The sequence below is a fragment of the Pleurodeles waltl genome, chromosome 4_1 (genome assembly GCF_031143425.1).
Source record: "Pleurodeles waltl isolate 20211129_DDA chromosome 4_1, aPleWal1.hap1.20221129, whole genome shotgun sequence".
Taxonomy (NCBI): Eukaryota; Metazoa; Chordata; class Amphibia; order Caudata; family Salamandridae; genus Pleurodeles; species Pleurodeles waltl.
The window spans coordinates 60,786,814-60,800,611 of record NC_090442.1 but is presented as its reverse complement, the minus strand read 5'-3'; the positions used below and the strand labels follow the sequence as shown (position 1 = coordinate 60,800,611).

At 48.0% G+C, this 13,798-nt stretch overlaps 1 protein-coding gene across 1 annotated transcript; it reads right to left on the bottom strand.

The window, feature by feature from the left end:
- Positions 1–3,100: 3,100 nt before the first annotated feature.
- On the bottom strand, positions 3,101–11,936 carry LOC138286988 (uncharacterized). Its single transcript, XM_069227351.1, has 4 exons — positions 11,825–11,936; positions 5,976–6,877; positions 4,106–4,167; positions 3,101–3,260 (listed from the first exon to the last, which is right to left on the bottom strand). The coding sequence occupies exons 1-4, from the start codon at positions 11,934–11,936 to the stop codon at positions 3,101–3,103; spliced, it is 1,236 nt and encodes a 411-aa protein (XP_069083452.1).
- Between the last annotated feature and the right edge of the window lie 1,862 nt (positions 11,937–13,798).

Genomic DNA, 13,798 nt, shown 5'->3' with positions numbered 1-13,798 from the left:
GCTGTCGAACTTTGGTGGAGGTAAGTCTTTGCCTTCCCATGCAGGGCAGTACCCTATGCACCGCGTCTCTTGCAGCTGCCAAGGCTTGTTTGCTTATCTTCCAAGGGATCTTCAGGCGAGGTGTAGCTCCAGCCCCCAGCACGGCAACGTGGGATACTCTTTTGTAGTGCTGCGTGGGGTTCCTCTGCGACTCCTGTGTCCCCATCCTGTGGGACTCCTGTGGGCGCTGCCTCTGCTCCTGTGGACTCTCCGCAATGCCGAGGATCCCCTGTGACTCTCCCTCCTGGGGTGAGTCCTCCTGGGCCTTGCTGGTCCCCGGCAGCACCACTTTTCCACTAACCACGAGTTTGCCTTTGCTAAGACTTGTTAGTGGAATTCCTGCACCGACACCCATCTGCAATCTTTCTTCCAGCATGGGGCATCTTCTGCATCCACCAGGAACTCTTCTACGGCTCCAGGGCTGCAGAGCTGACCTGTTCTTCATAACCGTTGACCAACTCCTGCAACTACAGCTGAGTGGGTAGTAGCTCCTACTCCTCCTGGACTTCACTGTGACTCTTGGACTTGCTCCCCTCTCTCCACAGGTCTTCTTTCTTCAGGAATCCGCCACTGGTTTTCTTGCAGTCTTGTCTGGGTGTCTTCTTTTCCTCCTTTTGGGTGGTTTGGAGAAAATCCACTGATTTATTCCTGCTTTCCTGGTCACTGGGGGGTACTGTGTTACTTACCTCTGTGGTTTTCTGGTGCTCCCAGCTCCCTTGAATACATTCCACTTACCTAGGTTGGGCTCCTGTGTTGGCATTCCATAGTATATGGTTTGTGCTCCCCCTAGGGTCACTATTGGTTATTGCTATTTGCACTGTTTTCTAACCTTTTCTGTGCCTATTTCTGATTGCTAGTGTATATATTTAGTGTATTACATACCTCCAATTGGAGGATTGCCCTTCTAGTATTTTGTGGTGATTTGTTCCAAAAATAAAGTACCTTTATTTTTGTACAACTGAGTGTATTCTTTCATGTGTGAAGTGCTGTGTGACTACAGTGATATTGCATGAGCTTTGCATGCCTCCTAGGTAAGCCTTGGCTGCTCATCCACAGCTACCTCTAGACACTGCCTACACTCACCTGGACCTGGTACAAGGTGTAATTACCTTAGGTACCCACCACACACCCGGCCAGCTTCCTTACAATTGTCCTCTACTCCTTCATCATTTTCCTTTAAAAGGGGTTTGCAAATGAGATTTAAACAGTCAAATATCACTATTCCAGTTAATTGCCTGATGTTTTTTGTATATTTATTACCAGTAGCCTTTCTTATATGCTGCAAAACATTACTGTCTTAAGTGTCTCTCCAGGCCTCTCTGAAGAAAGGCGAACAACTACACTTAAGAAAACATATGGTAAAGAAATGCTGTGGGATCCCCGTACACGGACGGGACTATTCAGTGCTTATGAGCATCAATGGCGATCCCCTGACAGAGAAGGAACTGTAACTCATATGTAATCCTCGTTCTAAAATGTAGGTATTTTCACTCAAGTCATGATCGGAGAATAATCCCGCCTGAATGTGGGGAACCCCAAACACTTCTTTATACATATTTTGTGACTTTGGAGGTAACCACCTCAATGTTGAACAGTCTTGTGACACCCCCATAAGTTCATCGTAGGCCAACTTTACCTGCATTTTTTGTATAAAAGACTGCAGCAATATAATTACCATTATTATAAACCTACACTACAGCATTTAAATTAAAAATATGCCCTATAACGAAAAATAGACTAAATTCCTGATGTAACTCTAGAGAACAAATGAAAGGAAAGTTGGGCCTCAGGTCAAAAGTACATTAGCTGCACTCAATATACACTGTAGCTTTAAGAGTCAGCAGCTTCCATTACCAGCATGCACTGTGCTGGCTTTTTGCCTCACAGACTCTATTCCTTATGTACAGAAGTATAACATATCCCAAAGAGAACTCTGTATACTAATGTCTGCATTGTATTACTTTGACTGTGGGGTAGGCGGGAGGGTTTTTCATGACTTTTATGATAATACCTTTGATGTAGAACTAAGAGAACACACAAGTAACATTTCCGGCAATTCTGCAATGTTGTTTAGATTTAAAATAATTATAATTATATCACTACAGTCTTTTATTCACAAAAAAGGCAGTTAAAGTTGGCCTATCATAGACTTAAGGCGATGCAACTAGACAGTTGAACATTGAAATGGTCCCCTCCAGTGAGAGGGGTGGAGACTTTAATGACTAGGCCTCAGCTGGTTCAGAAATGGTTCCCTCCAGTGAGCGGGGTAGACACTTTAACGACTAGGCCACAGCTGGTTTAGAAATGGTTCCCTCCAGTGTGAGGGGTGGAGACCTTAACCACTAGGCCACAGGGTGCCCTGAAATGGTTCCCTCCAGTGAGAAGGGAGGAGACCTGAACCATTAGCCCACGGGTGGTTCAGAAATGGTTCCCTCCATTGTGAGGGGTGTATACCTTAACCACTAGGCCACAGGGCGCTCTGAAATTATTCCCTCCAGTGTGAGGGGTGGAGACCTTAACCAATAACCACTAGGCCACAGGGTGCTCTGAAATGGTTCCCTCCAGTGAGAGGGGAGAAGACCTTAACCACTAGGCCATGGGTGGCTATGAAATTGTTCCCTCCAGTGTCAGAAAATATCTATATCAGGCGGGACTATTCTATGTTCATGACTTTCAGTGAGAGCACTACAACGTCAAAGTGAGAGTTTTCTTAAATAAGGGAAATAATCTGTGAGTGAATCAGTAAATGAAGTAATCAGTGAATGTGCAAATTAATCCAAGTGAAGTTAGTAGTGGATAACTGAACGACAAGAGTAATTAATGAGTGAAAGAGTGAAATATTTAGCTAGTGCGTGAGCGTGTGTAGAAGTTAGTGAGTGAAGTAATTAGTAAGTAACTGAAATAATGCACCAGTGAATGTTAGTAGTGACCAGGGGTACCTACAAACGTGTCAGTATTTTATAGATCAGTCCGGATAGAGTTTACTGCCCCTCGCCTTAGATAAGGATCCTGATTGGATAGAACAGGATACTGTCTTTTAGTCATTGGCTATTGACTGCTGTCACTCACCGCCGACTCTGATGGCAGTCAGTATTAGTTCTCTCAGAAGCTGCAAGGTGCTGTTATCAATAGACACGGCTGCCACAAAAACATTGAAGACGTCCTGGCCTGTGGCGCTGGGGTCTAGAAGCAACAACATGTAGACGTACACGGAGCCGGGCCTGCGAGAATAAAGAGTGCACATGAGTGAAAGTCAGGAAGAAGAAATGTGAAGTGAGAGAAGGGAGCCTTTAGGGACAAGACCACAGCTTCCCGGTGAGGAGAGTAGGTCAAAGATAAAATGAGATCCGCACTAAGTTCTAGCATTGAGGAGAAAAGAAAAGGAGCCAGGACTGAAGAGGCATCGGCTTCCACCAGCGAGGAGAGAGACATCAGCTGCCACCTGTGAGCAGAGGGGGGAGGTAGAACATGAGACCTCCAGCTCCACGTATGATGAGAGAGGAAGGGCCTCTGAATTTCAATCAATCAATCAATCATTCAGGAATTTGTAAAGCGCACTACTCACCCGTGAGGGTCTCAAGGTGCTGAGTGGGGGAGGGGGGCAAGGGGGGGGGCAGGTGCTGTTACTGCTCGAACAGCCAGGTCTTGAGAAGTTTCCTGAATTTGAGGCCTCAGACTCCACCATAAGTAGAGAGTAAGAAAGTCTGTAAAGTTAAAACCTCCAACTTCCATCACTGAGAAGAAAGGAAAGAGCCTGTAATGATGAGACTGCAGCTTCCGCCGTGAGTTGGGAGGAATGAAGTCTGTAACAAAGAGATATCAGTTTCCACCATGAAGAAGAGAGCAAGGCAGCCTGTGGGGAGAAGAGCCCAGCTCCCAGTAGAGCACTGAGGAGAGAGAAACAGAGGAAGGAGACAAGATGGGAGCCCAGCCTCCACGATTGTGGAGAGAGGACTGGAGCCTGTGAAGAAGAGACCTCAATGTCCACCAGTAAGAAGCGAGGAAGGGAGAAGAGAACACCAGAGCTCAGTTCATTCTTCTGCAGGATAAGATTTCAAGCTCTTACCGAAGTTCCACCTGAGTGCAGGAGACGCAGGAATATGAGGCGTTCCTAAATATTTCAGTCACCTGTTGGTCACAAACACATTCAGTGAGCATCAGTTCATTCCCTGAGATGGGACTGAGAGGGGAAATAAGGAAGGGGGGGAGACGAGGAAGGAACTTGAGGGGGAAGTAAGAGTGTGAGAACATACAGGGGCGCGAGAAGTGAACAGTGAAGGATGGAGAGAGAAAGGGGGAGACTGCTGAGAAGAATGAGTCAAGATAGAGGGAGTGTGAGAAGGGAGACATGAGGGAGGGAAGAGGAAGGGCGAGTGAAAGGAGGAAAGGGATGGTAAGAGGTGAGATAGGAAGTGAGGGAGAGGAGGTAGTGTGAGCGGGAGAGAGATTGAGTATAGACAAGGAGAGAAGAGGTGGAGATGTTGACTAGAGGTAGATAAAATGTGTGAGAGGATTAATATGTTGGTTGGGGAGGGGAGACCTTGAGGACAGAGTAAGAAGGGAGGAATATATATACTAGGAGAATACAGATGAGGTGTACATGAAGAAAGAAGAGAAGCACGTGGGGGAGGAGAGGCAGAGAGGTTAGGCATGAGAGGGTGATGAAAGGACAGACCGGAGAGGAGATGAAGTACAGAAAGGAAGTAGTGCGAGTGAGTAGGGTGACTTGAAGTATGCGTCCATATGGATAAAACAAACATTGGCAAAGCCAATGGATCTTGACTTAAATATGCGATCATGGCATATGTTGATCCTTACTTCAATGTTTGTAAAACGTACTGAGTTTAAAAAATAATGCAATTTATCTTAACGCCAATGGGTTCAAGGTTTAAGGATTAAGGAGCTGATTTATGAGCCCCTAGCGCCTCCTTGTGCCACATTAATGTAATTCTTTTTATGCTAATGTGGCCCAACATGGCCAAAATCGCTGTGCCAAATTTACAAAGTGGCGCAATGCATGTGCCACTTTGTAACTCTTTGTAACCCTTTCCGCTACATTATGTCTGCACCAGTCATAATGTATGCAAAGGGGGCGTTCCCCCATTGGGGGCGCCAAAAAAATGGCACAAAGAAATCTAAGAGATTTCTTTGTGTCATTTTTTTTCGGCACTTTTAACGTCTGCTCAGAGCAGGCGTTAAAAGGAGGCACACCATTATTTACAATGGGCCTCAATGGGCTTTGCAGGGCTAGCGCCAACATTTTTGACACCAATCGTGCAAAGCTCCGAACTAGCTTCAGAAATTTTGAGGGTCCCCTAACTACCGCCATGGCGCGCCCTATCTTAGATACGGCGCACACATGGTGGCTTTAGGGGGGCGCTAAGGGAAACAGGAAAAGTGGCGCTGCACTAGTTGTATTGGATTGGATTGGACAAGTAAGAGGACAGAAAGACATGGTTGGGACAGTGAGGAGCAAAAGGAGGGAAGAGGCTGAGGAGGGATGGAGAGAATATGGGAAACACTGGTTGAGTGACAGGTGGGACAGATAATTATGAGACACAGAAAGTATGGGGAGATTGTGAAAGGGAATTGAGGTGAAAATGGGGGAGAGTGAAGTGAGATGGAGAGTTTGTGGGAAAGATTAAGATAGTAAAAGAAGAGATGCAAAGACTATGAGAGAGATTGAGAGAGAAGAAACAAGAGCATGATAGACTATGACAGAAGAGATGGAAAGACTATGGAGAGATTTGGAAAATAGAGTGAAAAGGTAAGTGGAGTGAGAAAAGGAAATGAACGCACTGCGGTAAGACAAAAGGAAGGAAAACATGAGAGCAGTGGGAAAAAGGTAAGGTAAAAAGAACAACTAAAGAGTAGAGAGACATTTAAGTAGTGGGAGGGAGATGACAGTAAAACAAGTAGGAAAGAGAGGAGCCTACCGCCGGTTCTGTGATGCTCCTGATGCTATGGAAATCTGAAGAGGTCTTGTCGCTCATGCTTTCTGTATAATTTCGGTTTATAACTTTGAACTGCAGAGGGTGGCCTCTAACTTCAGTGCATGAAGGTGGTGTTGTTGTCCCAGAAGAAGGCATTAAGGCTGTGGTGGGTGCCTGTGTCATTGTTGAACTTCTGCCAGCCCCCGTTGTTGCACTGGATCCAGGTGTAGGTCCAGACGTCTCTTTGGTGGATGTCTGTGATGGTGAGGAGCTCCCTCCAATCCCTGTTGTTATACTGGAAGCAGATGTGGGTCCTGAGGTGGCTGTGGAGGGTGCCGGTGATGGCGTAGAGCTCCCGCTGGCCTTGGTTGTTGCAATGGATGCAGATGTGGGTCCTGAGGTGGCTGTGGAGGGTGCCGGTGATGGTGTAGAGCTCCCGCTGGCCTTGGTTGTTGCAATGGATGCAGATGTGGGTCCTGAGGTGGCTGTACTGGGTGCCTGTGATGGTGATGAGTTCCCACCAGTCCCTGTTGTCGCACTGGATGCAGATGTGGGTCCTGAGGTGGCTGTGGTGGATGCCTGTGATGGCATAGTGCTCGTCCCAGCCCCCGTTGTCGCACTGGATGCAGATGTGGGTCCTGAGGTGGCTGCGGTGGATGCCTGTGATGGCGTAGCGCTCGTCCCAGTCGCTGGTGCTGCACTGGATGCAGACATGCTCTCTCTGGTTGTTCCCATCGCTGTGGTTGTTTTTCCAGCCGTTGTTTCAGGGGTTGAAGCTGCTGCGGTTCCACTAGTTGTTCCTGAGGTTGTGGGTGCTGTAGTACTGCCCGTGGCTCCAGATGTTGTGACTCCTGTCGTTGAGGCGGTTGTAGTTGTTGAAGATGTTGTGACATTATAGGGTACACCTGTAGTGGGATGATTAGGATACGAATAATACTTAAGATTTATGCATGTCAAACTTAGACAGAAATGGTTAATTTAGCAAAGTCTGATTTATGTTTGAAATAATTTACTAATAAAAACAAATTAAGTATTCTTATCATTTTTAACCCCCTAGCATTTTGTGTCATAAGCCACATCATGTCAGAACTGTTCTATGCACAAGCAGAAAGGAAGTTTGTCTTCGAGCCTTTGTGAGTGTAAATACCCCATGGGTTAATGTGAGGATTAAACTTCTCTGCCACTCAATCACAACTTGTTGAAAGCTGGATGTAGCCTAAATGGCACTGCAGTGTAAGCTCACTTTTACTCTCACGCAATTCAACCATATTCACAGCAGACTGCAGTCGAGAGGACCAGCAGTGTCATTTAAATTTACTGCCCTACAGCTAGAGCTTGCTCACGGCCGAGTGCACCCTAGAGATGTGAGTTAATCTTCCTTGTCACACAGTCAGAGGTTTGTCACAGTAGGGTGCAGCTTGGGGGCCTGAAGTGTGAGTTAACTAACCTTCCTTGTCACACAGAGGTTGGTCACCACAGAGTGCAGTCTCTGTAGCTTTGTATTGTGACGTCACCTTTACTGTTGCACAAGCAGAGCTTCATCAGAGCAGAGTGCATGTCCCATGCCCTATAGTGTGAGTTAAACCTCCTTGTCCCTCAAGACAAGCTCGGTCACAGCAGGGTGCAGCCTCTATAGTTCACTTATCACCTTTACTTTCCCACGAGCAGAGCTTGGTCAGAGCAGGGTGCAGCCTCTATAGTTCACTTATCACCTTTACTTTCCCACGAGCAGAGCTTGGTCACAGGAGGGTGCAGCCTCTATAGTTCACTCATCACCTTTACTTTCCCACGAGCAGAGCTCGGTCACAGCAGAGTGCAGGCTCTATAGTTCACTTATCACCAGGGTGCAGCCTCTATAGTTCACTTATCACCTTTACTTTCCCACAAGCAGAGCTTGGTCACAGCAGAGTGCAGGCTCTATAGTTCACTTATCACCAGGGTGCAGCCTCTACAGTTCACTTATCACCTTTACTTTCCCACGAGCAGAGCTTGGTCACAGCAGAGTGCAGGCTCTATAGTTCACTTATCACCAGGGTGCAGCCTCTATAGTTCACTTATCACCTTTACTTTCCCACGAGCAGAGCTTGGTCACAGCAGAGTGCAGGCCCCTCGCCTTTGAGGAGTGAATTAACCTTCATTATCATAGCTTGGTCACAGCAGAGTGCAATCAGCGTTTGTTCACAATAAACTGCAGCCTCTGTTCACTGTCACACAGTCAAAGCTTATTCAAAGTAAAATGCATTCTGAGCCAGGGCTGTCACACATGCTTGCAACCGGTGCTTCATTTGTGCTGGTATATGGTGGTGCTCAGCTCCAGTACTTTCTTCTAAACATCAGCACATGTAGGAGTCCAGAACATGGTGGCGCTATGTGTCTATTGGTTTGGTTTAGCAGAGTACATCGGTGAAGTGTGTAACTATTTGAAAAAACAGCTCTTCCAGGCCACCCCGAAAGTGTGAGATGACCTCCAATATTCCTAAATGCCAGACCTATTTGTATGTGATCATTTGTAGGTGATGCTGCAGCAGCGCCATGGGTTGTGGGTGATGCTGCAGCAGCGCCATGGGTTGTGGGTGATGCCGCAGCAGTGGCATGGGTTGTGGGTGATGCTGCAGCAGTGGCATGGGTTGTAGGTGATGCTGCAGCAGCCGCATGGGTTGTAGGTGATGCTGCAGCAGTGGCATGGGTTGTGGGTGATGCTGCAGCAGCGGCATGGGTTGTGGGTGATGCTGCAGCAGTGGCATGGTTTGTGGGTGGTGCTATCAGCAGTGGCATGGGTTGTGGGTGATGCTGCAGCAGTGGCATGGGTTGTAAGTGATGCTGCAGCAGCGGCATGGGCTATAGGTGATGCTGCAGCAGTGGCATGGGTTGTGGGTGATGCTGCAGCAGTGGCATGGGTTGTAGGTGATGCTGCAGCAGTGGCACGGGTTGTAGGTGATGCTGCAGCAGCGGCATGGTTTGTAGGTGATGTTGCAGCAGTGGTACGGGTTGTAGGTGATGCTGCAGCAGCCGCATGGGTTGTAGGTGATGCTGCAGCAGTGGCATGGGTTGTGGGTGATGCTGCAGCAGTGGCATGGGTTGTGGGTGATGCTGCAGCAGTGGCATGGTTTGTGGGTGGTGTTAGCAGCAGTGGCTTGGGTTGTGGGTGATGCTGCAGCAGCGCCATGGGTTGTAGGTGATGCTGCAGCAGTGGCATGGGTTGTGGGTGATGCTGCAGCAGCGGCATGGGTTGTGGGTGATGCTGCAGCAGCGGCATGGTTTGTGGGTGGTGCTAGCAGCAGTGGCTTGGGTTGTGGGTGATGCTGCAGCAGCGGCATGGGTTGTAGGTGATGCTGCAGCAGTGGCATGGGTTGTAGGTGATGCTGCAGCAGCGGCATGGGTTGTAGGTGATGCTGCAGCAGTGGCATGGGTTGTGGGTGATGCTGCAGCAGTGGCATGGTTTGTGGGTGGTGCTAGCAGCAGTGGCTTGGGTTGTGGGTGATGCTGCAGCAGTGGCATGGGTTGTAGGTGATGCTGTAGCAGTGGCATGGGTTGTAGGTGATGCTGCAGCAGTGGCATGGGTTGTAAGTGATGCTGCAGCAGTGACATGGGTTATGGGTGATGCTGCAGCAGTGGCATGGGTTGTAGGTGATGCAGCAGTGGCTTGGGTTGTGGGTGATGCTGCAGCAGCGGCATGGGTTGTAGGTGATGCTGCAGCAGCGGCATGGGTTGTAGGTGATGCTGCAGCAGTGGCATGGGTTGTGGGTGATGCTGCAGCAGTGGCAAAGGTTGTAGGTGATGCTGCAGCAGTGGCTTGGGTTGTGGGTGATGCTGCAGCAGTGGCATGGGTTGTAGGTGATGCTGCAGCAGCGGCATGGGTTGTAGGTGATGCTGCAGCAGTGGCATGGGTTGTGGGTGATGCTGCAGCAGTTGCATGGGTTGTGGGTGATGCTGCAGCAGTGGCAAAGGTTGTAGGTGATGCTGCAGCAGTGGCTTGGGTTGTGGGTGATGCTGCAGCAGTGGCATGGGTTGTAGGTGATGCTGCAGCAGCGGCATGGGTTGTAGGTGATGCTGCAGCAGTGGCATGGGTTGTAGGTGATGTGATGCTGCAGCAGCGGCATGGGTTGTAGGTGATGCTGCAGCAGTGGCATGGGTTGTGGGTGATGCTGCAGCAGCGGCATGGGTTGTGGGTGATGCTGCAGCAGCGGCATGGGTTGTAGGTGATGCTGCAGCAGTGGCATGGGTTGTGGGTGATGCTGTAGCAGTGGCATGGGTTGGGGGTGATGCTGCAGCAGTGAACTCCCGTGAAAACCTAGGGGTCACTGTACTTATATTTTACAACTTAAGCACTGCCTGCAACATCAGCAGAGCTGAGCGACCCTGGTAGGGAAGCTGGAAGCCATGTCTACAAGACTTTGGGCCTGATTACAACTTTGGAGGACGGTGGTAATCCGTCCCAAATGTGACGGATCTACCACCTACGGTATTACGAGTCCATTATATCCTATGGAACTCGTAATACGGTAGGTGGTATATCCGTCACATTTGGGACGGATTAACACCGTCCTCCAAAGTTGTAATCAGGCCCTTTATGTTTAAATGATTTTATCAACTTCTAACATGAAATAAATTATGTCTAACTCCCTCCTCAACTTGCCTGTATAAGCAACTTGTTTCCCTCTAAGCTAAAATATGCCAAACTTTACAAATGAAGATTTTAATTATGAACTTTATAAACTAATTTAGGTAATGTTACTGGATTGTTGTATAGTGTAGCATTCACCAATTACGTGGCTGCTTGGATTTGTGTGCAGACACAGGTCTGTAGTTGAATCTTCCATCCAGGGTTCTTTTCCCAGGGTGCTATGCTTGGATAGGTGTGCATCACCCTCACAGGTGTGTGAAGTATGGAGGAACAAGGTGGCCCTTGTGGCGTTCCATCCAGACCAGTGTGAATATTGAGGAGCTTATATACAAGCCGAGTGTGCCACGGAAGCGTCACTTTTTTTGCGCTCCTGGTGGCGCACAGTGCAGACCCATATCGACAAGGCCATGCACAGCTACACTGCATGGCTTTTCATGGCCCTGTAGACACTGCTTCACAATGCGTCAAGGAGGCGTGCCATGGGCGTTGCTGTGGGTGTTCCCACTCAACACCCATTGTAGGAAAGTACCCTCTTTCTTGGCATGGTAACCCCCATTTTCTGCCTGTTGTCAGTGTGCTTGACTGTGTTCACTGGAATCCTGCTAACCAGGACCCCAGTGATTATACTCTCTCTCTCCACCAAATTTGGTTGTTACTTACTGTTAACACAGTTTTTCACCCACAATTGGCACACTGGCGCCCCCTTATAAGTCCCTAGTATATGTTACCTAGGTACCCAGGGCATTTCAGGTCCAGGGGATCCCTATGGGCGGCAGAATATATTTTGCCACCCATAAGGAACCTATGCAAAGGCTTCTGCAGGACTGTCATTGCAGCCTGCGTGAAAAGGTGCAAGCACCCTTTCACTGCCATTTACACTGCACCAGGTCACTTATAACACACCCCTAGAGAAGGCCCTCCAGCCCTGAGGGCACAGTGCAAAGTACCTGTGTGTGAGGGCACCTGTGTACTAGCAGAGGTGCCCGCACAACCTCCTTGACCATTTTCCCGGACTTTGTGAGTGCGGGGATGCCATTTTACACGTGTACTGGACATAGGTCACTACCTATGTCCAGCTACATAATCGTAACTCCGAACATAGGCATGTTTGTTATCAAACATGTTGGGATCATACCCCAAGGCTTTTGCAAACATTGGTTGCAAGCATTGGTTGTATGATTCCATGAACTCTGGGGGCTCCTTAGAGGACCCCCAGTATTGCCATTACAGCCGTCTGATGGTTTCCCAGCAGCCCAAGCATAAAACAGTCTACACCAGATCAGGGACTCGTCCTCATGGGTAGAGTCCACCTGGTCCTTCCTGGTCCCGAGCAGCGCCATGTTCCGCTAAGGCTTGTTGGTAGACTCTAGCGATGAAGACCAGAGTGCAATCCTGCATCGGGCGTGGGACATCACATGCATGGTCCAGGAACCTGACTCCGTCTTCTTCGCGGTTCTTCTTTTGCACCTTCATCTGGGTTAGCAGGGGCTCCTGTTGTTCCTGGACTCTTCTGTGCTTCTTGGACTTGGTCCCCTTCTTCCACAGGTCTTCTGGCCCAGGAATCTACTGTTGGTGTTTTGCAGTCTCTTCTGGTTCTTGCCTAATTCTTCTTCTCATTTCCATGTGTGTTCTAAAACACTTACTGTGATTTACTCCTGCTTTCCTGGTCACTGGGGTCGGTTCTAGTACTTACCTTTGGGTTTTTATAGTACTCCCAGCTCCCCTCTACACACTACACTTGCCTAGGTGGGAGACAGACTTTCGCATTCCACTTTCTTAGTTAATGTTTTGAGCTCCCCCTAGGCCCATTTTAACTATTGTGATTTTTACTAATTGCACTGTTTTCTAACAGTTATATGCCTATTTCAGCATATTGTATATAATTTGTGTAATACCTCTATGGTATTTTTGGTATTTGTGTCACCAAAATAAAGTATCTTTCTTTTTTTAACACTGTGTTTTCTTTCATGTGTGTGCGTACTGTGTGACTACAGTGGTACTGCATGAGCTTTGCATGTCTCCGAGATAAGCCTTGGCCGCTCATCCACACTACCCCTAGAGAGCCTGGCTTCTAGACACTGTCTACACTACACTAGTAAGGGATACCTGGACCTGGTATAAGGTGTAAGTACAGTAGGTACCCACCACACACCAAGCCAGCCTCCTACACTCATGGATTTTGACACTGCCCCACATTTACAACATAGCGTAAATCTGGGGCAGCGCCAAAAACTTACGCCTCCCCAGAGCAGGCATAATGAGGAGAAATGTTTACATTTCTCCTAGTTTTTTCCTCTTTCCACGTGCGCTGCATTCTCCGGCACACATAGAACGAGGAGAACACCTCTCATGATTGTTTTTGTGCAGGAAGGTGCACCTTCCTGCACAAAAAAAATCATGCCAACAACACAGACACCTTTGCACCATGGTGCAAGGATGCCTGTGTTGGCACTTGCCTGCAATTTGTGTGCCAGCTGAAAGGACACGAATGCACCATATCTTGTAAATATGGTGCATTCCTGCCCTTTTTAATTAGCGTAGCGCAGTACAGCAAAATGACTTCAGAAGCTGACCTATGCCAATTCTTTGTAAATAGAGCCCTTAGTGTGCAGGGGGTTTCCTTTGCCTGGCAGTTCACCGTGGGGGTTGAGATCTTGAGGCTCCCTGCCTGTCTGTAGTCATCTATGGCAGTATTTTTGCATAATGCTAATGAGTATTTGAACCTCCCCAATGACCTAGGCGCTTGAATGACGGTCGTTCTAATGCAATGTTTGTGGGTGTTCTGTTCCCCCTCAAAGACAAACTGTCCATGATCTAGGGTTTAATGCAAACATACCAGCCTGGGTACTTGGGTCCCTGTCTCTTACAGTGATGGTTCCTACTCCACAACAGGGGGTTGGGCCTCACAGCACTATAAAACAACAACATAAATGCATACAAACAAATAGAGGATGCCCCAGGAGTCCCTCTGAATGCAGCAGAAGGTCTTTCCCCCACAGCATGGAAGATATTACTTACCTGTAACTCCAGTTCTCCAACATTGGTATCTTTTATATATATTCACATGCTTGAGTCAGGCCAGGAATCCCCGGGACATTAACAACGAGGATACAGTGTAAAATATACAGCATTTTATATATATATGTGTATATATATATATATATATATATATATATATATATATATATATATATATATACTA